The 26,625-nt window shown below is 47.8% G+C and overlaps 1 protein-coding gene across 1 annotated transcript; it reads right to left on the bottom strand.

Moving 5' to 3' along the window:
• Nucleotides 1–7,624: 7,624 nt before the first annotated feature.
• LOC146177693 (uncharacterized) lies at nt 7,625–25,951 on the bottom strand. The gene is made up of 3 exons (XM_084581620.1): nt 23,583–25,951; nt 8,237–8,405; nt 7,625–7,930 (listed from the first exon to the last, which is right to left on the bottom strand). The coding sequence occupies exons 1-3, from the start codon at nt 25,949–25,951 to the stop codon at nt 7,625–7,627; spliced, it is 2,844 nt and encodes a 947-aa protein (XP_084437746.1).
• Between the last annotated feature and the right edge of the window lie 674 nt (nt 25,952–26,625).

Raw genomic sequence — 26,625 nt, 5'->3', positions numbered from 1 at the left:
GTCAAGCTGTGTGCACAGCTTTTAGCCCAGGGTGACCATTCAGATCATCATCATCATCATCATCATCATCAGCCTGACTATACCCACTGCAGAGCGAAGGCCTCTCCCATATTTCTCCACTTAACCCGGTTCTGTGCTCCATCCAGATATTTCTGGCAAATAAAATCCATTGATTGATCGATTGATTCTTGGTTGCGAGGTTTGGTGAGTGCGGGACTTTTTTGTACTGAGTTTTGCCAGGCTTTTGTTAGTGTAGAAAAGAGAGCTAGTAATTGCGTTTTGCTGCTGGGTTATTTTACAGTAAGGCAATAGTGGGGAGTAGAGAAGGCAGCAGTCGGAACAGCCATGGATTTGAAGTCGTTGCGCAAACCGAAATTGCTGAAGTTTGTGAAGGAGTTGGGTGGGGACATCTCAGACAAGCTCATAAAACCAGAAGTGTGAAACGCTAATCTTGCGTTGGAAGTTGATGACCAGCTTTAGGAATGCTTTGAGATCGTTGAGGAACGGGAACGTAAAGAAAGAGGAAAAGAGGAACTTGAACGTAGGGAACGCCAAGAGAAAGATGAACTTGAACACAAAGAACAACGAGAGAAAGAGGAGCCGTAGTGGAGGACTTCGGAAATTTCGACCACCTAGGGTTCTTTAACGTGCACTGACTTCGCACAGCACACGGACGCCTCTTCCTTTCGCCTCCATCGAAACGCAGCCGCCGCGGTGGGGTTCGAACCCGGGTACTCCGGCACAGTAGTCGGGCGTCTTACCACTGCACCACCCCGGCCTATTCAAAAGGCGAAAGTGCGTCGTATACAGAGTTTGCATACAAGCTTATGTCAAACATGTATGAGTGGCTCAAAGAAAAAAAAAGCTTTTGGTGACCACGACAGAGTTGTGCAGTTTTTCGGTCTGGAGCAGTTTTATAGCCGGTTACCTGAGAACGTGCGGGACTGGGTCCTGGATAGGCCAGAAGTATGGTGAATAGAGCCGCCGAACTAGCTGACGAGTTTGCGACGTGTCGAGCTCGCGGAGCTAAGGACGGTCAAAAGGGGGAATTAGGCTTCAAGTTTGAGAAGCCATTAGAGCCAATCAGAATAAACGTGGGGCGGATGTGAGTGAAAGCAGTCCGGCCGAACATAATGAGACGGTGGCAGCTGAAGCCGAAAGGTTCGAGGCAAAGGAATCGTGAGTCTGGTATACGTTCAACAGAATGGCAAAGCGAGCGAGTTGGTGATACATGGTTTAAAAATAAAACAGCGCAAAACACACAGACGAAAGAACAGAAACAGACACCACAAGCGCTGACTCTCAACTGATTGTTAATCATCGGAAACACTATATATAGGGGAACACAACCAATACAAAGAAGAGCACGTGTGGCTACGTGTTGTCAAGATACGCCACTTCACTATCGCGCAGTAACAGCGAAAGTTTGCTGACGCACAACCTGTTTCTTTTCCTCATCTCAAAGGCTTCAACGATTTCACGTGTCAGCTGCACCGGGTGTTTGCACAAAATGTCGCTATAATGGAATAAAGGTGAACATGATTGGCATTCATGGCAATGGTCTGTTAAGCTCGAGGAACGGGCAGATACCAGGGAGCGGTTATGTTCATAGAGACGTGTGTTAATGCAACGTCCCGTTTGGCCAACATACACTTGACCACAGGCAAAGGGAATTTTATAGACCACCCCCTGACAACAAGGAACATACTCCCGGTCATGTTTTTTCCTGCACACCTGCTTTGGATTAAAAGCGTTACTGGTTTTGTTATCAACGAAAGAACAAATCTTTCCAAGCTTATTTGGGGCCGAAAAAACAACTCGAAGACCGAACCTGCGGGCCACATTCTTAAGGTTATGCGACAATCGGTGTATATAGGGAATAACCGCTATCTTCTGCCTTTCACAATCTTTCTGAGTAGACGGCAAGCTTTTGAGTCTTTTGATTAATTTATTGCATCCAAGAGTGATCACCTCATCCGGATAACCTGCCTCTTTAAGCCTCCGTACTTGATCATGGAAGCTCTGATCCATCCTGTGTGTGCAGGATCTAGATAACGCCGATGACAAAGATACAACAATTCCGCCTTTAACGGTTTTTGAATTCTTAGATACATAGTTAAGTAAAGGTTTGTCAGTCCGCGGCGAATATTTCCAGCATAAATGATCTTTCTCTATATACAGACATAAATTTAAAAATTTTATTTGATCATCAACCGGGACTTCATTGGTGAACTGTAAACCACAACCGTTCGCTTTGAACACATCCATCACTTCTACCATACGCCTCGGAAAATGCATTTTATCAACAAATACTAAGAAATCATCCACGTATCTGCCACGTTATACGTGCCACGTTATCCACGTTATACGTGCCAGAAACCGTGTCACTTTTCGGCGCAGTGTCCAGAAACAAAAACAAAGCGTGTTTTTGTCATTATGCAGCACTGACGAGAACATGAAGCTTCTCGAAGCATACACTCGAGACCTCCTCGCGAACGGGAAAGAGTGTCGAGTGCTTCGTGATTTTGCGGCTACCATGGATGCCTCCTAATTATAACCAGAGATGTTCACGGGTGAGTGCGGTTGGATCAAACAAACCGCGGACGCTCACAGCGTGTGTTTGCCCATAGCCAAAGTGCTTACTGAGGGGCCTTTCGGTGCACTTGAGACAGAAGCTGCGGTGTCATCGGTGCTTCCTCCTCAGCATCCGTATCTCTTTTCAAACAAGTCAAATCACCTCCTGCGCGAGAAAGGAGCTTGTGTTTGGAGAGGCTAGCGTACTGGCCCTAATCAGATTTACAGCTCGGGCGCTTGCTGCAAAGGCGGTAGTTCCGGAGATGACGTTGCCAAGCAATGAGGAAGGGTCGGAGGCACAGCACGCTGAGATTGCAACCACGTCCGCTGTAGATACAAGTGAGCCTGGAAAGTTACAGGAACCAGATGCAGAAAATGCCCGACACGGGAAAATTAGAAGAGCTCTCTGCAGGCGTCTTCGTTGCGCCTACGTCAGATCGTTTCTTATTTTTGTGCGTTTTTTCATTTGTCACCACAAAAGCTTTTCATTATGACCCATTATGAATACGCACAAATCAGTGTATGCCTTCTGTTTTGAATGTCTCGTGCTCCTGAGTTGGAGCAAAAAGGGGGCAGACTCTTCGCGAGGTATTTATTTGCCTTTTGGTCTGTCTCCTAGGGGGGAACGAGAGAGCGTACGTACTGGGCCGAGGATTAGCTACCTTTTGGGGTCCTAGTGACGCCTCGTATGCAACCCCATCCCACTTGAGCGACCCTAATACTACATGCCAAGTTATCCTAAATCATTACAAATTAGTCAGGTCAGCACTTCCGAAAGCGTGTAAGCAACTCACCGAAAGCGAGGAGGTTATGCGGCGTAAGCGACAAGCCGGAGTATTCCCAAACACCCAGCTTTGCTGCAAGTGGCACTCCGAAATTCTCGCCCCAGGTGCAAACATTGCAAGGGCATAGCGGATATGATCCACATAACATGGAAATGTCCTAGATTTGGAGAATCAAAGCAGATGAGCCTTGGGAGGCACTGCTTCTCAAATAGGACGAAAATGACAACAGGCACACTGCAGCACTTTTTGCGAACATTGGGCTTTCAGCAGAAACCCACAGTTTTTCATGTTGTGAGCTCGAATATCAGATTGAAATCAGGCAGAAGAAAGCAGAAATAGCCTTTTTTCAACAAAAATACGCAGCCCGCGCGACGGGGCTCACCACGGGTCGTGCCGCCGCCTGTGATTGGCCAAGACATCGCGTGACGACATTTTGAGGACCGAGGAAGCTGCCGATGCGGCTCCTTCGCTGCGCTATGCGCTCATTGCAACTGTCTGCAGCTTTGTGAATGTCATTATGACATGCCATTTGCACACGAATCACCACCGGAATTTTCACCGCATGTATCCCTACCATATGCGCCCACAAACGATGAAGCACTCCGTTGTGGGGAGCGTAGGTTTTGAATGAAAACTTGCTTTGGTTAAAGTAAGGCATTGTGAAAAATAGTAGTATGTGTCATTATTAGCAGAAAATTCATGGCCCTTAACGAAACCTCGGCGCGCATATGTTTGGGAAGGAAGGGCAGCGAACAATGCCCTAGCCGATTACCTCCGACTCAGGCCTTCTGCCCCGCCCGAAAAGTCATTGTTGTGAAAAATGGACCCGAAGCTTGGTGTACCAAATCCTGCTTTGAGTGTCGTGGGGAAACGAAGAATTTTATAGAAAGGTGAAGTAGTACACAGCTGCCACCAGACAAATGAACAATAAGCTAAGCGCGGTTGCGGAGCTCTGCAATGCATACGAGGCATTGGCGGGGCCATTGTGCTGGAGACCAAGTCAAATGCGAGCAAAATGCCGCTTGAGTCATAGGACATTTAGCAGATGTTGAGATACTTTCCATTTTATCGTACTCTCACAATACATGTTGAGTAAAATGACGGCTGACGTATGTTGAAAGCCAAGCTGCAGCTCCTCCGCAACCATACCTTCATGAGGAAACCATGTTCAGAAATGTTTTTCTTATAAGAGCCTCATCGTTTTCATTTATAGCCTAATTAGCATCCCCAATCAAGACATGACAATGTAAAATGACGAGGCAGCAAAGGGGACAAAATTACAAGGCCATATATGACCAACATCGATGATTGCTTGCTTGGTCTGTGCGCTCCTATACTTGAATGCGCCTATACTCAGCTGAGCGGTACACTCCTTATCTTCTATTAATGTTTCCGTAAGGGTTCCACCAACATATCAGGTACGTGCCGTGCTGGAAAAGATCTCACAAAGCCTTCAAAACCTAGCTGCGACACAGCTGTGGGCTCTTCTTTATCATCTGCTCGTTGGCAAAAATCACCAGCGCGTGCTGCTGATGAGTTGTCCATATTTAGCCCAGAAGCACAGAAGCCGTTGCGGAGAGCTTTTACGCAAAAAAAAAAAAAGAACAAGGCACGCGAGTGCAACCATGAGCCGATGCTGTCTGGCTGTCCCATCGCGAGATTGCACTAGCGTTAATTGCGAGATCGTAATCAATGCTAAACGCAATGGTTCAGATACAAACGAGACCTGAATAGTCAGGAAGTAATAAAACTACGAAGTGCAAGCCTTACCTCCCTTTTCCTCCTTTAATAACCCCGGTTCTAGAAAATGGTGACTATACCGACTCTTTTGTGCAAGGAAATAGAAGGAACCGCGTTATGGTTCAGCCATGACTTTTTGTCAAAGCCCTATAAAAATCGCATTAGGAACAAACTGCATGCAGTCACAGTCACGAAAATGCTCCGAGAAAAAGATCTCCTTTGGTTGGCTTGAATTTATCTCTCTTCTCAGCAACGCCGCATTGCACCGAGGGCCTTTAACACAATGGAAGATTACATTGTCATTTCCACAGCGGTTCGTGCATCCAAATACATACAGAGTTGCGTTGCATCAGGTACACAACACGAATTTGATGTGTTTTGTACGTCCGCAACGCACGCAAAGACGAGGAAACAGCGCACGCCGAAAGCCCCGTCCGTTGGCTCTGAATGCCTCCCGCTCCTCAGTGACGTCACGACGAACGGAGAAGCGACGTTTCTCTCTCCGTTTTCCTCTTCTGTAGCAGTTGCGCGGGGCGCGGGTAATTTGAATTGCGCGCTTTCAGTCGGCGATTGCGCAAATGTTTTATGCATAATCGAAAAAATAACTTCCCAAAATAATCTACTGCAAAAATTTATGGTATTGGCACATTGGAATAGCGCTGCAGTGTCCTTTTAAGGCATCTGTCTCGCCCTGACCGCTGCTGAGATCTAGGAGGTCTTGGTCGACGGCTGAGGGGTAGGACATTACCGGGACCGAGCTGCGCCGGAAATCCTCGCCAATCTTTGGACGGGTGCAAATAAATGTTCTCTCTTTGCCTTTCCTTTCAGCGATTCTTTGATGGACCTTTTCCTTACCAATCTGATAGTTCCCTTTACAAACCTAGAATAATTCGAAGCCTTAGCGTCCTGTGGTCTCTGCATCACACTTTTCCGATTACGTTTACATCTTGCATTATGCAAGTGCAACATTTTTAGTCGCTTCGTTAGGCCTTTTCCATGTCCAATTCCGGTTTTTCAGTGTCAATAACAATGTTTAATGATTAGTAAGCTACCGCGTTCTGCGAACCCAACGAATATCCCCCCCCCCCCCGCCCCCCCTCCTTCCGACTGTTCGTAGAGATAGTCGCCCACTGCCTGGTCTCCAGATTGCCTTCTGTCTACCGTGGCATTGCAGTCGCCCTTCAGTATACTGTCTCTACTTTCCTCATTGGCGATACCTACATCTTCGGAAGCTTTCGACTGTCGGTTGATCATGACTAAATGTAGGCGCGTATGCCTGGAAAACTGTCAGTTTATAGCGCTTATGCTAAAATTCTTCTTTTACTAGCTATACGCTTATTGACAAAGGACCCTACTTCTAGTTCTCACCTCTCCGGAAAACAGCGATAATAAAATAAATGTCCTCTATTTATTTATTCATTTCTTCAATTACCGTAGGCTCAAGCATGCATTACAACATACAGAACATACACATACACAGGCAGACATTCAGATACATGCCTTATTTGGCCTTTTACAGGAGTGCAGTATACGCCTCATTTGGCTTCGTAACCACACTAAGTCCTTTATTATCCCATTTCATGCCGCTAGTTCTTCGAACAGCAATGCTGAACTTGCCTCACTAGCAAACGTTCCAGCGTACCTTACCTGTTCTAGCGTATCGTACCTGAATGAACCCGGAAAGAACTGGTTTCATGCGATACGGGACTTCGCAGAAGGAAACACAAAAAGTCGTTCAAGTAAGATTCTAAAATGCTCTGAAGGCCGAGGGTGGGCTAAAAGTTCGCAGCGAATCAGAGCCAATTTCTGCGACACTACAGCGAAGCAGTAATGGAACTTTATCATGCATCAATGTGCTGGGAATGAAAGTTTATTATGAAATAATGCGAAAAAGGTTACGCCGATTTTATTACGGAAAATTCGTTGCCGATGTGCTGTATACACTCGGTAGTGACGCTTACGCTGGCGAACAGTGTAATGTCTTCCGAAAAGTGACGGGTCGAACACTAACGAAAAGCTAATATAGTGTACTTATGCGCAAAATGCCATTGTTAAAATAAAAACAAAACAGATCAGTTTTCATGCCAAAAACGATTAACCAATACTGTAAAATGGTGGAGTGATGCCACATGGGCCCCACCCATGTAGCCTGTCATAAATATCAAACTATATTGACCGCGGTCAGCTAATAATGGTTACCCACTACCTTTTAATCTTGCGACGAGCTCTATGAATCAGCCTGCTAAAAGCATGTTTTCCCGATCCTAATAAACGCGAAGAGATTGACCGGAAGCTGGATGGACGTTCAAATAAAATGGCACATACTTAGAAATCGAAAGTTTTTGGACCTAAGGTGGCTCGGTTATTTACTATCAGTTATCAGTTATCTAAGGTTGTGTTCAGGCATCGAGGATGTCGGGACCTAGTGTGGTAATATGCGCTATCATGATGGTACAATCCATAAAGAAAACGGCCATTTTCAAATGAAATCAGTTCGCAGACAGCGTATGGCGGAAGGCAGAAGATCAGGCCCTGGGAGTCCATGAGTCCGGGAGGACCACGGCGCAAGAGGAACGCCGGCCCTGAGGGAAATGGGCCATGCCGGTGTCCGGGCAGCCAAAGAGGGGCGCGAACTCCACCAAGTGCCGTAGAGGAAGGTTGACGCGGTACGGAGCGGGAAGCCAGTGGCTCGCGGGGTCCTCGTACGTTTCGTCGCTGGACTCGCAGTTGTCCAGGGCATAGTACACAAAGAACAGGTGGTCGGCCGACATCTCAGGAAGCTTCGCGTAGCGAAAGTAGGCGCTGGGCAGGTGATGCTCGAGGGACATTTCCTGGTGAAGAAAATATCCACGCACCTGCTATGTGAAATTTGATTTAATCAGGAGGAAAAAAATTGTCAAGAGAATCATTTTGGTCGGCATCTTAACCGCTATGGTAACACCGAGTCGCTGATGCACACTGGCATTACACAACAAGTCAAAAGACGTGCAGGGTCATCCACATCTATCTATATCTATAGCATGGTCAGTGCTGGACAAGGAACAGTTCGATAAGGGCTATATTTTACCGGAAAACATATATGCTCATGCATGATTTCCCTCTTTCGAATAGTGACTAATCAAACATAGGCAGCGTACTTGGAAAGCCCTGTAGGCCAACTGCAGCGCCACCGTCTGCTGCAAAGCGGCACCTCTGGACAGCGCGGGGTCTGGCGGCGCCCGTCCCTTGATGCTGCCGGGAAGATGCCCGAGATCGCGCTCGAAGCAGTTGAGCAGGAATTCCAACTTGTGGATGTCGTCCGCGAACCTGCACCACAAGAGCATCGAATTACTGATAGCCTTCTCGCTTTTGCGGTCTATCGAGGCGTCACACACCCGTGCACATAAGACGCAGTTTTTTCGTAGTGCGAAGGAGATTGTAGATTTTATTTTATTGATTTTGATCTGGCAGTGTACGTGCTGTAAATCCTGAGCGACAAGGCCATTGGTCATAGGCTCAAGGAAACGATCAATGGCACATGGCAAAAAAAAAAAAAAAACACCTGTATACAAATCGCAATGGTATAGTGACGTAAACATGCACTGGTCAGATACGCATAACACTCAAACAACGTAAGAAAGGAATGCGAGGGAAAAAAGAAAACAATTATTCTAGTTGCAGATATAATAGCGGTTGTTTTTGTATTTCGTATTAGACGTATGAAGTAAAGAAGATAAAATTCTTTGCGCTAGAGTCCAATGTAAGAGGCATTATGTGAATTAACCTTTGGAAGCCTTAGTGTGTGCAAAATTTGGAACCCCTAAAACTTCAGCAGTTCAGATTCTAAGTTTAAACGAGGGGAAGGTAGACGGGTACGCGTGTGAAAGAGAACCGAAAAAGAATTGAGGGGGAGCCTAATATCTCAATCCGCAGTGTATGATTCGCACCACAAAATAAACGTAGACACAAATACAAGGAATAAGCAAGACAGGGCAGCTACTGCGAATGAATAAACAAGAGAGTCGCAGCACGTCTTGTTTTGTTCGTTCCTTGCACTTGTTTTTACGTCTCTTTCGTGCTGCGATTTTTTCACCCTTAATTCCAACCAACCAGCCCGAACCAGATCGCAAGCCAAGGCAACGTTTCGACAAGTGTACTTGTTCTCGCCTGGGTAGACGAAAGATGGCTGTGCAGCATGAAAGAACAGAACAATGGTTGATGGGTAGCCTCATTTCTAAACCCATGGGATGTCGAAACGTTGGCTCAGCTTGCAAACTGAGCCTACCTCAGCCCTTGTTCGATTTTCGTTCCAATTGTTTAGGTAATAACATAAGATGGCTCAAAATCGCGCATATTTGCTTTCATAATGTTTCTGACATAAAGAGCTAGTTTCTGGATTTAGGCAGCCAGATAGCAATATGACGATGCAATTTTTACTTGCTTCCGGTAGGCAGTCTGCGTTCTCATACCTGAGTGTACTTTAATATAAAAAAACAACTCTTGATTAGGATAGAAGATTCTGCCCTCTCAACATGACTTCTGTTGTCGTCCCTTGTGTCACAGTTAAAACTCTGATAAGTCTGTTCTGGCTAGTGCTACGTGAGGTATTACCACTTTTTGTAGAGTGATCTAGTATAACAGATCGTCGTGCATCCCGCGGCAGATCTTTCAGAAGGAGAAAAGCGCTATTATGCCTTCCCATCACCTGCAGTCAACAGTGCTTGACCCCAGAATATGTACTAAATAGTCGAGTGTTTTTGCAATCTGAACACAAGTCAAGAGAGATGTGCCCAGAAAAGTTACAACTGCTCCATCCTTGTGAGAAACAGGCCTATATATGCCACAGTGCAAACTATGCCAAAAAGTTGAAGTTGAAGTTCTACATAAAAAGGACATTGCTGTCGAAAGGTATATGGAGCAGAAGAAACAACTGTCTATCAGTTGGTTTTACACTCCAAATTCATTAAACCATGATACTGTGTGTATGTATCACGTTTAGTGCTGTATCGATGCTTGCTTAAGAATTAAAAATATTTTTGGAATTGACTCTTTTCCTAAACAAGAAATGAGATCGTATAGGATTCATCATCATCATCATCATCATCATCAGCCTGATTATACCCACTGCAGGGTGAAGGCCTCTCCCATATCTCTCCACTTAACCCGGTTCTGTGCTAGCTGCATCCACTTGACCCCTGCGAACTTCTTAATCTCATCCGCCCACCTAACTTTCTGTCGCCCCCTGCTACGCTTTCCTTCCCTTGGAATCCAGTTTGTTACCCTCAGCGACCATCGGTTATCCTCTCTTCGCACTACATGTCCTGCCCATGTCCATTTCTTCTTCTTAATTTCCACTAGAATGTCGTTAACTTGAGTTATTTCTCTGACCCACTCTGCACGCTTTCGATCTCTTAATGTTACCCCTACCATTTTTCGTTCCATAGCCCTCTGGGTTGTCCTCAACTTAAGTAGAACTCTCTTGGTTAGCCTCCACGTTTCAGCCCCATAGGTGAGTGCAGGCAAGATGCAACTGTTGTATACTTTCCTCTTGAGCGATACCGGTAAGCTGCTAGTCATAATCTGCGAGTGGTAATAATCGTATAGGATTATTCTTCATTAAGAAATGCACCGAGAAGGCGAGGTTCCATTGCTGCCAGATTTATTACTAGAAAAAACATACCTTAATGCCACTTTTGTCGTTTTCAGTTTGCCAAAGCACTTAACGAAAATACTGCTATTGCGTCCTAGCTGTGTTGCCTTGGCGGCTTGTAATATTCTTATACTTAAAGCAATGATGTTTTTTACACTGGCGAAACGGTTTGCTAGTATGAGCTTTTATTTTTAAGTTGAGTTTTTTGAAATTTCTGACACATCCCGTCATTGCATAGTAATTACATGATGGTAGGAATGGTCAGAGCTATCGCCTGAAACTGTTTCGCTCTTAATAAACGAAGAATTGTACCACGCAGTGCTTTTGTTTAGTATGTATGTATGTATGTATGTATGTATGTATGTATGTATGTATGTATGTATGTATGTATGTATGTATGTATGTATGTATGTATGTATGTATGTATGTATGTATGTATGTATGTATGTATGTATGTATGTATGTATGCATGTATGCATGTATGCATGCATGCATGCATGCATGTATGCATGTATGCATGCATGCATGCATGCATGTATGCATGTATGCATGCATGCATGTATGTATGTATGTATGTATGTATGTATGTATGTATGTATGTATGTATGTATGTATGTATGTATGTATGTATGTATGTATGTATGTATGTATGTATGTATGTATGTATGTATGTATGTATGTATGTATGTATGTATGTATGTATGTATGTATGTATGTATGTATGTATGAATTCTTGTGTATCATGTAAGTTGTATCCAAAAGCGCTATTTGTTTATCCGCCTGCGGTAATGCCACGAAGGCGATTCAAGTATTGAATAAATGAAGATAAAAATAGAAATAAATGCCCAGGCTGCGCGAACATGGCATTGTTTTAATTCATGAGTGGCCCGAAATGAAGCTTCCATAGTTTCGTGGCCCAAAAACAGAATATCTGTGAACGACATGTGAGCTAGGCTTACCACGCAACAGCGGGAATGCTTACTGTCGTCTTTGGTTATGTGGAATGCAACACAGTGGGAAAAGGTATGGCTTCTCTTCGGGTGGGGCCTGGAGCGAGGCGCGGAGGCTGTGAGGAAACGCGCATGCTCCAAATGCAGGCAAGCTTTGGCAGTTATACATACCATTTCAGGCACGATTTTTGTGCGAAAAAGACACATAAAAGATAGGGTACGGAACGAGTGCAAACTGACAATCAATTTTGTTGCACACATGCTGCACATATATGAGCAAAAAAAAAAAGACACACTTAGAGCATGCGCAGCTAAAGGTCACACAAGTGAAAATAAGTAGACATCGAGCCTCGAAATCTAGATCATGTTATCGAGATAGGCTACCCCACGGTTGTGCAGCACGACAGTGTGTGTCCTTTTGTCTTTTGTGTGTGTGTGTGTATCGTTTTCGCGCAACTATCATGTCTGAAATAATGCACCAACTACCCCGACAACACATCCTACTATACGTACCATCTCTAGACAAAGTCTAACAGTTTTAAAATTTTCTTAAACTTTCTTCTCTGATAGCTTTCAGTCTCCAGAACGGGTGCACTTTATAGCGGCGTGTCTCAGCGCTAGTATGCACATATGTCTGGCTAACAGCTGGTATACAAATGCATCATAATCGAAAAAAAACCGTACCATCGTCGCCTCTGTGTGAAATCTCCTGTGCTGCCACTCACCAAATAGGATGCCACTCTGAAGTAAGGATACCAGTCCGAAGTAGAGATCAATTAAGGTGCTGTATTTGTTGTTTTCCTGATCAACCCGATGCAATAGAGTCAGTGCAATATTTGTGCTGCTCGTTCCCACCATGCGTTCTTCGGCGCTACGAAAAGAGCCGAATGTTTTAGGAGAGACTGGTTGAAACTCGATGCCGTGAATACTGGGCCGGCTTGCACGATAAAGTCTGAGCTAAGTCCAGACTTAAACGGTGCCTTTACTAAGACCAGACGCTTCGGTTCGGCTCTTGTTCACCAGAGGGGCTTCCCTGAACGCCGTCAACAACCACCTGGGGCATTTTACCTCGTAATACAATCTTAAGCCGCAAAAAGCAATGGCATGGATTTTACCTAGCGCAAGACTGACGGAATATTTACGTCTTAAAGCGAGGACTGGGCCTGCGCATCCCCGTATTTCCCTAATTTCTCTACTTAGGTATCTCGCGTCCTTATGTCTTAACTAAGACGGCACTAGAGTCGTAATAATGCCAGCGACCTATTCAAATCAGGACTGAAGCCCAGTCTCGATTCCAGTCTTAAGCGGCCATGCTAGTGGCCTATCCTTCAGACTTAGCTAAGATAGTCCTAAGATTATTTCGTGCAAGCGGGCCCTGATGACGTGACACGCTGCATTATCGGACGGACGTACTGTGTGTTTTTTTGAAGTGAAAAGCACGAAAGGACGCTGCCTTCGTTTTCATTCGTGGTAATCTACGGGCGCATTGCTATAGTAATGCAGTGACTACTTCACCCTACGTCACCCACGTCCCATCACGCCTGGAGAAGCTAAAGTGTTCTTTGCGCTTTAAATGCGCCAAGAAAGATCCTCATTGGATGGCTTAAGGCAGCAGGAGCCTTCGGATTGTCTTGGCTGATGATATAAATAGATTACTTTCCTTTCTTTTCTTGCCTGCAGCGCAAAGGTACCCCCAAACGCCCGTCACGACGGTTCCCAGGGAATGGCCGGGGCCCTGGCCGCAGCCAGGATCATCATGACGGCCTTAGTGCAAAAGTCTTCAAATGTGAATTCACGGAACACAGTTGGGCTATTTGGTGCATTTTAGTAAATGACTGCGACATTGTAACTAACGTGGAAAAAGACAAAGGACAGCGACAATAAAGTACCGACGGGACAGCACGCTAGACTTCAAGTGACGTTTATTCCATGCGAAAAAAGATTTGACACTTGACATTAGCACGTGCTCAGGTGACTTTTTGACTCCTCCCACACACACTTCTTTATTAAAGAAGCAAGCTATCATAAAAATAAATGAAAAATTCAAACCAGAGTGTACACGCACTTGTGCCCTGCCATATCAATGCGAAAAGCCTCAAATATTGCCCTGTCAACCTGCCTGTAGAGTTGCTCCAGCACTCGCGTGTGGCGAAAAATGGAACACATTTGTCTTCTTCTTCGCTGCTTTCTTATTTTTTATTTTGCATTTGCGGCAATGTGCTGCCAAATTGCCGTAGACTATCAGAGCTACGACTGTAGTCAGGTGTAGTCTTTCATTCAAACACTGGCTTGTTTGTCCAACATAGCACTTGCCACAAGTCTGTGGGATTAAATAGACCACCCTCAAGGTGCAGTTCACTAAATGCGTGACGTGTTTGGTTGCGCAGGTTTCTGCCTAGTGAGCATTGTTTACCATGCGGCACATCTTTGACAGCTTTTGTGCGGCTGAAAAAACGACACAATGCGGCACTTTCCCGCAGCCGTTTTGAGGCGATGGAACGGGTTGTTCAAGTAAGGCACAGGCACCGGACGTCCCTGCGGGTCGTCATTACTGCAGCCTGCTGTCTTGCGTCCCTGTAGGAGCTATTTGCGAGTATGCTGTCGGGGGCGGAGAACCCGCTGCTAAACACTAAGTTCACTTTGTGCTCACAGGACTTCTAAAGAACGGCTCTTAGGCAGTTCAGAGCTATCCCTTTCTTGACGGATTTTGAATGGGCCGGATGATAGCTAAGAACTGGCTTTTTTGATCGAGGGAAGTATGTCCAACAGAGTGAACGACAATTAAAGCTTATGCTGAGGTCAAGGTAACGCAAGCAATCCTCATTAGGCACCTTACGAGTAAAACGTAGGTGTCCTGTCAAACTCAACAATGGTTGAAGAAAGGTAAAAGCTAAGTAATTCTAAGAAGTTGTCTGAAATCCTAGATGAATCTTGGAAGTCGACTGCACATTGGGTCCCGATTCACTCTCTGACAGCCGTACAGAGTTTTGTCTTTGGTATGAAGTAGAAAAGATCCACCACGTCAACAGAAAAAGCATAAAACGTATCGCAAGTTCTTTTATATCTCGAAAGAAAGTCTATGACCTGAGTGCAGTTCCGAATTAGAAATGGATCATCCAGTGATAACAAGCTAAGAAGCTGTTGTACAAACTTGGAAAGGTTCCCTTTCAGCTGTCTTTTTCAGTTACTATTTTTCTAAGAGGCATTCCTTCCTTATGGGTCTTGGCAGAAAAAAAACAAGCTTAACCTGTCTTTTTCCGAACCCATAATATTTTTTCTGAGGCTTTCAAGGTTCATTTCATGGCACAGGGCTGAAGCTCTTTTAATAGCTGCGAAAGGTTTCTCACCAAAAATTGACCTAGGCATAACAACTGTGGGGCTCCACAGCCCCTGTGTTTTAAACCGCGCGCGCGTTTTCTTATTTGTATTGTGTTTGCGCGGGCAGCGTCAGTGCGCATGAGCGAGCAGCCAGTCTTGCGGGCGGGATGTTAGCGGCGAAAAGACTGGGGCAGATTAGCGCGTCGGAAGCAAGGCGTGGGGCCTTCTGCCTCGGCGGGGAGGCCAGCGCGGGGCGACCAGCTAGTGTCAGGGGCCACCGGGCCTTCACGGACGACGGAAAGAAGACCGGCGACGCGAAGATGGAACGAGTGCCTGCAGAAATGGCGTAGGCGTATTCGCGTGAGTTGTTGCCACGCGAGGAGCAATGATGCTTGTGCCGCAGCTAGTGCTTTGGCGCCATCGCTCGCCCTGTTCGCGCCACAACGTGTTCAGTTTGCCGCGATGAAGCCCTGACCCTCGTTCGGTTTTATCATTGGCAGTGTATTGTCGTGCTCGCCGACATCATGTCTCCAGCGCAGTAGCATTTCTTTTGTTTGTTCCTTTTATTGAATGCTTTTCAGTTTATCCGAAAATAAACCGGTGTTTTTAAAAGAGACGAACCATAATTGTCACTCGTCGGGCGTGACTCGCGGACCCTTTGGCGGTAGGCGAGGCCTTCATCTGGCACCCAACGTGATTTTTGCTCCAGCTTTCGTTTGCCCCGCGAGTGTCGCAACTTCAGTGACCACATTCCACGGTTTCGTGCGGAGCTATGACGGATTATCTAAACTTACCTTGAGCAAGAGCCCAGTTGACAGCTGCATTTCTGCCTCCTCCCATGCGGGTTCAATGCACGAGCGGCTAGGAGACCGGAAAACCGAACCGTGGGACTTCGATAGCAGAACGCTTGGCCGACTGTCCCAGCTACTTGAATCTAAGGCACAACTCAGAGAAAGGGTGGGAAGCGAGCCACTTTCGTTAGCGCCCACTCCCTTGTATTGCGATAACCAGCTTCAGCAGAATTTGCCCGTGCCGAGGTTTGAAGGATACGTCGACAAGAAATCTGCTTGCGTTTTTCATGAAATTGACGACTATCAGATTGCAATGGCTATTTCGGACAGTGCTCTGGTCACGGTGTGATTCCTATAGCCTTAGTAGGTTCCGCAGAAACCTGGAGGCGTAGACAGCGGCCATTCACAACAAAGCAGGGTTTTATAGAGCGTTTTTGGGAATATGTTTTGCCGCCTGACTACGTCATCCGTATGAAAGGCGAGCTCTGCGCTACGACGCAAGGCGAAAACGAGGGCTTGCTCGAGTTTATGCACAGTTTTCAAGAGCTGTATGAGCGGGCAGATCCTGGAGCTCCGGAACCAGAGAAGGTGGCTCATGCAATACATCGGTGCCATCCAAGGTACCAGCCATACCTCCGGCGCCGCCAGTTCCTGGACTTCGACGACATGGCCAGGGAGGAGTCCCGCATCGAGCAATCTTTGCTGGCAGAACTCCACTACAAGCCAGCTTCCCCAGCGGAGACATGCCTCAAGCCGTCCTGTGCGTGGCTCGGATCATCGGTAGCACCCAGCAGGGTGACCCCCAGCTGCTGTATGGAGTCAGGCGACTTCCATAAGATCGCAGTCCCTGGCGCAGCTCCTCAGGTGGCGAGACGACTGCACGGCATGACAGGCCAGACCGGGTCTCCTCAGGTGGCAAGCCGACTGCACTGCGTGGCCGGCCAGACCGGGCCTCCTCAGGTGGCGAGCCGACTGCACGGCGTGGCAGGCGAGATCGCGCCCCCTCCTGCTGACGGAATTGTGGGTGCAAGTCGCCGTCCACTTCCTCCCGTTGACGGAGTTGTGGGTGCAAATCGCCGTCCGCCCCTTCCCGTTGACGGAGTTGTGGGTGCAAGTACCCGTGCGCCCCTTCACGTTGACGGAGTTGTGGGTGCAAGTCGTCGTCCGCCCCCTCCCGTCGACGGTGTTGTGGGTGGAAGTCGCCGTCCGCTCCCTCCCGTTGACGGAGTTGTAGGTGCAAGTCGCCGTGCGCCCCCTCCCGTTGACGGAGTTGTGGGTGCAAGTCGCCATCCGCTCCCTCCCGTTGACGGAGTTGTAGGTGCAAGTCGCCGTCCGTCCCCTCCCGTTGGCAGAGTTGTGGGTGCAAGTCGCCGACCGCCCCTCGCCACGCCTGAAGGCTCCGCCTTCAGAAAAAGGGGTCCGCGAGCCATGGTCTCGCCGGACGAGTGACAACTAGTTTCAGTCTCTTTTAAAAACACCGGTTTATTTCCAAATAAACGCAAAAGCATTCAATAAAAGGAACAAACAAAAGAAACGATACTGCACTGGAGACATGATGTCGGCGAGCACGACAATACACTGCCAAGGATAAGACCGAACCAGGGTCAGGGCTTCATAGCGGCAAACAGAACACACTGCGGCGCGAACAGGGCGAGCGATGGCGCCAAAGCACTAGCTGAGGCACAAACATCATTGTTCCTCGCGTGGCAACAACTCACGCGAATACGCCTACGACATTTCTGAAGGCACTCCTTCCATCTTCGTGTCGCCGGTCTTTCCGTCGTCCGTGCACGCCCCGCTGGCCCGTGACGCTCGTTGGCCGCCCCGCGCCTTGCTTCCGACCACGGTGTAAGGATACTTCCGACTCTCTGATCTACACTCATATTTTCGCCGCTAACATCCCGCCCGCAAGACTGGCTGCTTGCTCATGCGCACTCGGGCTGCCCGCGCGAACACAATAAAAATAGGAAAAGGCGCGCGCGGTTTAAAACACTTAAAGGGGCTGCGGAGAACTTTGCCCGTCCTATGAGAAGACTAAGCATGGACTATATTAAAAATAAAGCAATGAAGCGACTGAGATATCTAAGAAGAACTATGGGGAAGTCCCCGCCCTAAATAAAACTAGCATACAAAACATACATTAGACCGATTTTGGAATACGCAGCCACTGTATGGTACCCCTTCGCAAAAACTAACATAGCGAGACTGGAAAATGTTCCGCGCAAATCCGCGAGGTTTATTTACAACTGCAATACTCGGCGCATGTCCCTCATCTGTCTCTTGCAGACTACTAACTTATAAACTCTGGAATCACGCCGATACCGTGAAAGGCTAAGGTTTTATTATTTACTGCACCATGACAAACACGAATAGAGGAAAACCGAAACATTCAATTCGCAAAATGCATGTATACTCAATCATTCTATAGCAAAAGGCCAAGGATTTCATGTAAAACCAGCGTGTTTAAGAACTCCTTTTTTTTGCCAGGACGACACATAACTGGAATGTACTAGATGCCGTCACTGTTGAATGCTTCACTCTTGATGCGTTCACAGACGCACTCCTGAGTAAAAATAAAAATGTGTTGTAATCTGCTGCGAACCTGTGCTTGTACCCCATATCCACCCTTTAAACCTTTGACACATTTTTGTCTCGGTCACAAGGAAGCATTGCATAAAGAACCGTGCGAATTTTTTCTCTGCCGACGATCTGTTACCCTGATGTGCACTTTCTTGCCATGTGTGCACATTCTGTATGGCCATATGGCCATCCACTCCTGCCCAAGACCTTGCATAATATTGGCTGTATTTCTTAAATAAATAAATAAATAAATAAATAAATAAATAAATAAATAAATAAATAAATAAATAAATAAATAAATAAATAAATAAATAAATAAATAAATAAATAAATAAATAAATAAATAAATAAATAAATAAATAAATAAATAAATTTCACCCGCACAAGTAAAAGCGGCTGCGGCTTAGATCTTCTAAGCACAGTTATGCAAGCGAAAGCTTTGTTATGCATGGCTACACAGTTTCGCTGAGCCAGGTTATCGATAACCTAGTTTGCAGAGCGGAACATCGATGACTGGCCATGAGTGTCTGCGAACGTCTAGGAAACGCAGCCGAAGCACTGGTTAAAGCGTGAGACCCTCGATGGCTGTCCGCGAACCGCAGACACGACATCCGGGTCTAGACGACACGAAGGTGTCGAGGGCATTTCGAATGGGGATTCCCAGGAGGCGAGCCAGGTGGGCAGCGGTGGCGGTGGAGGGGAAGGGCTAGGCAGGTAACTGGATGGCTGTGTGGCAGTGTGTCAGGCAATGTTGTATATTAAGGCGTAAGCTTTAATGGCTCACGCTCGCGGCCACGATCGTGTACGTCCGTCCGTCACGCTTATACGAAGCTGACCCCGCCGAATTCCGATCCAGGCGTCCGTGCGACGCCTTTCATTTGGCGCTTCCTCGAACGCAGCACCACACAGCATATTGATTGATTGAATGTCCTTTATTGATTGGGAAGGCTCATGGCCATGGATGGGGATAAAGGGGAGTAGACAGAATCTTCATTGTTTAGGTCTTCACTCGAATCACATTACTCTAACCAGGCCACTAAGCGAGCCATACTTGGCAAATATCATCTGTGTGTTAGCATCAGTTTCGAGAAGGGAACGGTAGTTCAGGCGGTAGGGTTCGATCTCGAAGCTTCCAGTAGAAAAAGCAGGGCAATCCCAGAGTAGATGAGATATGTCGCTGCGAGTTAGAGTCGTACAGTGGGGGCACGTAAATTTTTCTCCGTATACTGACGCCAGGGGGCCATAATACGTGGCGTGTAAGCCGCATGGGCGATGAGCTTATTCATAAAGACTTCTTGACTTCGGGTGAGGTGGGTTTTTCTCGTAAAAGGTGGGTCTGGTGTGGCCACCTGCATGCGATGCTGACTGAGGCTACGAAGACTTGTCCGAGTATAGTGCATAAGGGCAAGAGAAAGGGTGAGTTGCCCGCCCAAGGTCGAATAAGGATGAAGCAAGGGGGGTGGGGAAGTAAATGTGGACATCCCACCTGCCAAGGCAGCCGCGGCGTGTGCCGCCGCATTGCCCCCTGATTCGTCCGAGTGACCTGGGGTCCAGTGAATAGCGACAGTTCTGGTCGCGAGTTGGTGGCGTTTAAGGAGGCGCTGTATAGCCGTAGCTGTTGCATCTTGTGAACCCGGAGTAGCGATTTCCTTGTAAGCTTCAAAGGAATCAGTAAGAATACGTATTGACCCAGTTCCGGTGCAAGGCACTCCTGACATATAAAAGCAGATGCAGTATAGCAGGCATCAGCGGCGTTTCCAGTTGGTTTACAAGGAAGAAAAGGCACAGTATCTACCACAATTCTCCGCGCACCTTAACCGGGCCCTAAGGAAAAGGAGGCAGGTGGGAGTGAAAAATGACAGAAAGAGGTGCCGTAGTGGAGTGGTTCGGACCATCGCGCGATAGAGGCTTTCGCCTCGTCGCAGTTTAGTGGTCCGCTGTGCCCCCTAGAATTTTTTGTGGAGATTTGTACTGGTATGATTAAGTTTGGAGATATGTGGAGAAGCAGCAGGTGTGCAAAGCAGAAAACGAAGCGACGCAGCAGAAGAAGCAAACGTTGGCAGCTCCGTGCTCCGCTCGTGCGAAGGAAAGCGGCGCCTGGTCCTCACGCTGCACCTGATGTCCTATTTCCGGCGCCGATGACCCTGGCTCGACCAGGCTAATTATTAAAACTTTCGTTTTAAAATTCATTTGCTTTAGCTCAAGTTGGCCGTTCCTAAAAGGAAAATGAACTACAGCACCGTAGACAGAAGGGAATCGTGATACTTAGAAATCGTTATTCTTTTGGAGAGGTGTCATGAAAAAAAAAAAAAAAAAAGAGCTCGACCACCGCGAGCGTGTGATTAAGAGAGTTAGCTTGAATTTTACACAATTTATTCCTAGGTCCGAAATTTCGGTGCCAACGTGTACGTCACGAAACAACGATTTGTTTGGTATCACCAGCACCTAAGACTACTGGTTCACCCGCCACGGCTCCTCGAAGGTAGCACCCCAGAACGCCATTGAGGAACAAAGATCCTCTGAATAGGTTGGGATTTAGCTCGAAAAACAGTTCTCTACACCATATGATGCTTGTTTGTTTGACGTCACTTGGAGCCTTGCATCTCAAAAGGGTACACCAGAATTTCACCATCAATGATGATTATAGGTGGCGACACAACCATCCATTCCTGTAGTGATTTGGTCTGGTTTATAGAGTTTCACCTCCCAAAGTGACCCATGCTATGAGAAACGGCGGATTGGAGTAATCCGGAAATTTAAACCACACCTGGGGTTCTTTAGCGTGCAATGACATAGCACAGCACACGGATGCCACTCCATTTCACCTACATCAAAGCGCAGCTGGCAGCCGTCGGGATCGAATCTGGCTACTCCAGCACAATCTTAACCACTGCACCACCGCGGCGGGGCGCATTCCCAGGTGTAGTGTATAAAGTCAGTCGATAGTATAGACCATTTCACCGAAAGCAAGCAGGGGAGAAGGAAAATACTCTCTAAACAGATTGATTGCGCCGGTCCATTGTTGCCAGTCCCGAGTGGGCACTGCATTCGCGCGCTTCATGCATAGCAGAGCTGCCTTGCACCCCAGTATGTTGTCGTTTAAGAGACTTAAATACCTTTATTAGCGCCTCGTTTAGTGGTAATGTCATCGGAGCAGCAATGCGTGTTCGCGGACTGTACACAGAATCAAAGAAATTGCAAGATGATTGCCGAGAGCGTATGCGGGAAGCATGCAACGACAGTCCGAGTGCGGCTGTGATTTGTTTCTGCTTTACCGCCTTCCAGTCTATCCTAATTCAATTCGCGTATGAACGTTTTGTGTAAGCCAGACAGACCTATCACCAATGACGGACTCGCGAATATGATGCACAATTGACTTCCTCCGCCGTAGTAAACACGCGCTCCGCGCCGGCCGTGGATCTCGGCCAGCGGATCATCGGCCAGTGCGAGAAGAGCGTGCTGATATCTGTTCTTCACTTAAATAATAAGCTGAGAACAAAAAAAAAAATATTTCTTGCGGATCTCTTACCCATTCTGTGTTGTTGATAATTGCAGTACGAATAAGTTTCTCAACACAGCCAGCTGCCGCTGGTGTGGCGCGCGGCTCATCGTCTGCACGCTGGCTCCGCTGCTAAGGTGTCACCGAAATTTACATCTTTGTTTTACTGATTCAATGGGATCGGCAGCAAGACAGTTCCACGAGAGACCATTTACTCTAGCGCTGAGCAATTTCAAAGCGTCGTCGGATGTGCGTTCAGTGCGAAACAATTTGGGCCTAACGACGACTATGGAGTAGCGCTCGGCGAGAGTGCCGTCGTCCGCCGGACCAGCGGGCTGCGCCAATTTCGCAAGCGCTCCTGTATGGGCTGCGAATTTGTCTTCGTTCAAGATGCAGCTGAGAGCGCACGTTGTTGGACATTTTGCTCAACAATACGTCGTGCAAACGATGCTGCTACGACGGGACGGGGATACGATATTGCTGCACCGCCGAACGTACACCAAGGCTGCATAAAAAACGTCGACGGACGCAGACACTACTTCTTTTATGTGCTGTTCTTGAACCGTGGTTTAACTTGAAAGTATACATGGTTGAAGCAGGACAGCTCGATCGTATGCTTTTCGCACTAGGTCGCCGGCGTATCACAGACACACATGCATTCGCCAAGCTCGGTACGCGAAAGCAGCGGTCAGCGGCGTAACGCAATTAACGCTACCTATGCCTTTAATGCGAACTGAAAGCAGCGCAACATCGAATATAGATATGCACTGTCGAGAGGAAATACACGACATGAAATGGGTCGCACTTCACGCTAAATGTATGTGGCGATGAGTGGAGAGCATCTTTCGCAGAATCTGTTCTCCGCGTTCGGTAGCTGTGTCTTTGTGTGTACAGTTACCATTGGCGTTTAATAAATATAATTGAAAATACATGTATCGTAAAAGATACAACAGATAATCCTTACAGTTAACACTAACAAGTTCGACCTGCGGAAGCGGAGCGCAATCCTTCGCAGTCGCCCCGGCCGCTAGTGCTGTTTCCAACAACTGCCGTCATGCCACACCGATGGTGTACGGTTTGCTGACTCGCTCAAACAAAACACAAAATAGGACCAAGGTGTCGGATAGCTTTTACGAGCACCGCGAAACAGCACTTTCACACAACCGCATCGCAACATCAACACGCACAGCACAGCCCAAGATGGTGTCAAGAGGAGCCGGAGCGGACTTTCCCAGTTTGGATGATACGGGGCGCCACCATCAAACTATAGATGGCTGCGTCCAGGCATCGAAAGTAAAATCGTCTATAGTAGGTAATGCAGGTAATGCAGGTGGGGGGGGGGGGTGCTCGACCACGCGGCCTTGGGGAATCATGGTCACACATAGTGGACCAGGTGGCGAACTGCATTGTATGGGTGGTTGCTTGGTAGCTAAGAAATTATTTGCAAAGGTGTAGCTATGATCACGTGACTGGATCTCCATCCTAAATCACAAAGCGATTGAGAAAAGGAACAAAAAACCATCAAATGTAACATGTAAGTAGTTAAGAGCTACCACTCTTAAAATCCCGTGAGAGAGACCGACAATTATGATTCTAGAAACGCACTCTATGGCACCAGAAGCTGTACTAACGAACAATATCGCGCCGCTAAGACGCTAGTCGGCCACAGTCGTTATTTCGGCTGCATAAAGCGGGATTGGTCTTGAATAGGCTTACCTGAGTGAATCAGCCTCGTAGGCGGTGTCAAAGAGCTTCTCCACCATGCCCCGGTAGAAGCGCACAGCATAGCGCGACAGGTGCAGCATGAACGCGCTGCTGTTGCTTGGCACCGAGGCATTGAACAGCGCAGTCGGGATGCGCACGCGTCGCCTCGAAGCATCGTAGCTGGCTTGTGTCCGAAGAGGCGACAGCGAAATGGGTGCCAGGGAGCTGGCGTTGTGCCCCCGGAGCCTTGCCTCCTGCTGAGAGCGGGCAACGGCGCAGTAGAACTGAACCGGATTGTCTTTGGGGTAACTGGACGCAGCAGCATTCGCAAAGCAGGAGTCATTTCCGTGGCCAAAAGACGCAGCCTGCCGCCGCTTCAGCTGGTATCGGTGGACGAGTGCCTCGTACTCGTTCATCCAAGCTAGGTTGGGTATGTGATGACTGAAGATCTTCTCCAGCTTTGCCAGTGTGTTGGCGAGGAGCTCGTGCGAGTCGAGAACCTGTGTCGAGAGCTTGGCGAGGCAGGAAGGCAGGACAGTCTCCACAGCCATGAAGCACAAAACGTTCGAGTTATTCACACTGGTGAAAATCCTGCCGCGAAGGTCCTTGCAAAATAGCTGCCTTAAAGCCCGGTGCTTATCTGGAAGGAAAGGAGCCATTCGTATGAGTACCAGAAAACCGACGTAGTTCATAACTGCCCTTGCCGTCAACTCTCCCAGTGCAGCCGGTAGGTGGCTCCTGATATATCTCGGTGATCTTAGAAATACGGTTGTTGACGAATTCAGGTTTGCGGCGTTGTTCAAAACTACCCGTAAAAAGTCGGTGACCGCCGCGTCCAAATTCGAAAGCCTGACCGAAACATAACCACCTAATTTCAGCTGTTCCAGTTCAGCGATGGTGGGTTCCGGCGGTGTTGAGCCGAGGCGAATTAAGACTGTCATTACTTCGTCCACTTGTTTTGCGTTCGGAGTCTGACTGAATGCCGAAGCGACGTCATTCATCGCGTCGCGAAACTGTGCTGTGACTACAGGCCTTGAGGCGTCGTTGCTGGAGAAGACATGTTTCGGCTTGCGCAGCTCTACAACAGAGACGTCTGTCTCTCTGAAACTCTCAATCATAGCCACGTCGAGCAAAGTGGGCAAACCTACGTCCCTCAGAATTTCGCCGGCGAACATCCACATCTCCTTAGTTGTGGCAATTGCTTCTCTCGGCCATTGCTGGATAGTCCAAGTCTTGAAAAGTTCCTTGACTGTCGTAGGTGCCGCAGTGGCTTTCTTAGGATCAACACAGGCGTCGTAGAGAGACACCGCCAAGCCGACATCCTTATCCTTATTTGACGCCAACAGTTCCAGCACTTTATCAACCAAGTGGTCTTGTATGATGGTATCGGTCGAAACTATCCCAACGGCTGCCTCGCTGCCACCCAAAGGATGTAATTTGGCCCAAGAGCCGCACACGTGTTCGTAGAAATTGTCGCATGGTCCTACGGCGCTGACGTCTATCAGCGACTTGATGTAATCCCCTTCGCGATCGCAAAACTCAGACGAACAGTATAAAAGGTCGGCGTGTGTAGAGATATCGGATGGCACCGTTCCAGTGGGCGATTCAGTGGCCACCGTACCCCAGGTGGCGGTGACCACGTAAATGAGCCCGACAAAGAGAAGTGCTAAAGCCAAAAGAAGTGCCACCAGCAAGCAAAGTGCAGCCGAAGTATTGTCCTCTTCTCCATCAGCAGGTGGCTGTGCGACAGGCTGGGCAGCCATCTGAGCATCATGCTGCTGTGGAACAGTCCCGGTTTCAGACTTGACATTCTTTTGCAAAGCCTCCGTTAAAATATTTGGGGAGCCCGGTGTTGACACCTTCGGACTAAGTTCATCGATCTTCGGCCCGACTGCGACGGATGGAGGCGAGACACCTTGCTGTTTTATTTTCTTTTTCTTTTCTGGAGGCACAGCTTGCACCAACGTTGGGCTCGGACGCGTGAACATCGCCGCGTAGGGCCTGAACTCCGGATACTCAACGTCTACATCACTTTCAGTCTGCAGTTCTGACAGCTTCACTATAGATGACCCTTCTCCGGAGGGTTGGGCTATGTCCCGTGCCTGATAATCCTGTTGTGCTTTGGCTGCAGCGCCTTTTACTGGTGGAACTTTCGTCTTGCGTGGTCCTGATCCAGCTGGCTCCGCACGCGGGGTTATCCGCTCACCAATCGGGGCCGCAGAAGTCACTGCTGTGTACATGGTGTTCTGGCTCTTTGGTGCCTGCTTCCAAGGGCCAGCGAGCTCGGTTCCGTGCGCAGGTGGTGACGGCAGCTGACTGGTCAGAGCAGGCGAAGCGGTTGCCGAGTATGGAGCCTCGGGACTCTCCGCAGTTATAGGCATTTGCTGTTCCTTCCCTGCGGGAACTACAGGGAAGACCTTTGGAAGCTTTGCTTCTCCTTCAGTCTCCACAAATAAAAGTACGTTATTGTGCCCTTTTGCGCACCTATCAGTGGGCGTGGCTGAAGCTAGGATCCTTTGCGGCACGCCCACTTCCCTGAAAAGCTCATGATGTCGCGTTTTTAATTGCCTTGGAGCATTGGAATCTACTCCGTGGCCTTCATTATGAGAGAACTCTTCTGAGGTCTGTTGAGCGTGAGATGCTGGTGCTGGCTGAGGTGAACACTGTGGACTTGAGATTTCGTTACGCTTCGGGAGAAACACTTTGGGAAGTTCTGCTTCACCTTCCAAAGGTATTTTGTGATCAGTGGTATGTAATAACTTGTTAATGAAGTCATCCATGTGAGTTAAAGGCAAGATGTTAGTGTCGGGCGTCCCTGGAACATCTGAAGGTTGGACATCCAAAGTTGGCTTTGATACATTGTTCTGCCCACATGCTTGAACACCAGATACTTGATTTTGGAAGCCTTGATTGGGTGATATATTTTCACTCACGTTGTTAAAGCCAGTCAAGGGCACGTTAGGGTGATTCGCCTCAAGGATTCCAGAATGATGGTAGTCCATGTTCGCCTTTGGAGAATCGTTGCCACTTTGTAGAACGTTCTGCGATTGAGCTT

This window comes from Amblyomma maculatum, chromosome 10, assembly GCF_055883805.1.
Source record: "Amblyomma maculatum isolate TAMU_Amacu chromosome 10, ASM5588380v1, whole genome shotgun sequence".
NCBI lineage: Eukaryota > Metazoa > Arthropoda > Arachnida > Ixodida > Ixodidae > Amblyomma > Amblyomma maculatum.
Note: the sequence above shows the minus strand (reverse complement) of the source record. Positions and strands in the feature narration are given on the sequence as shown.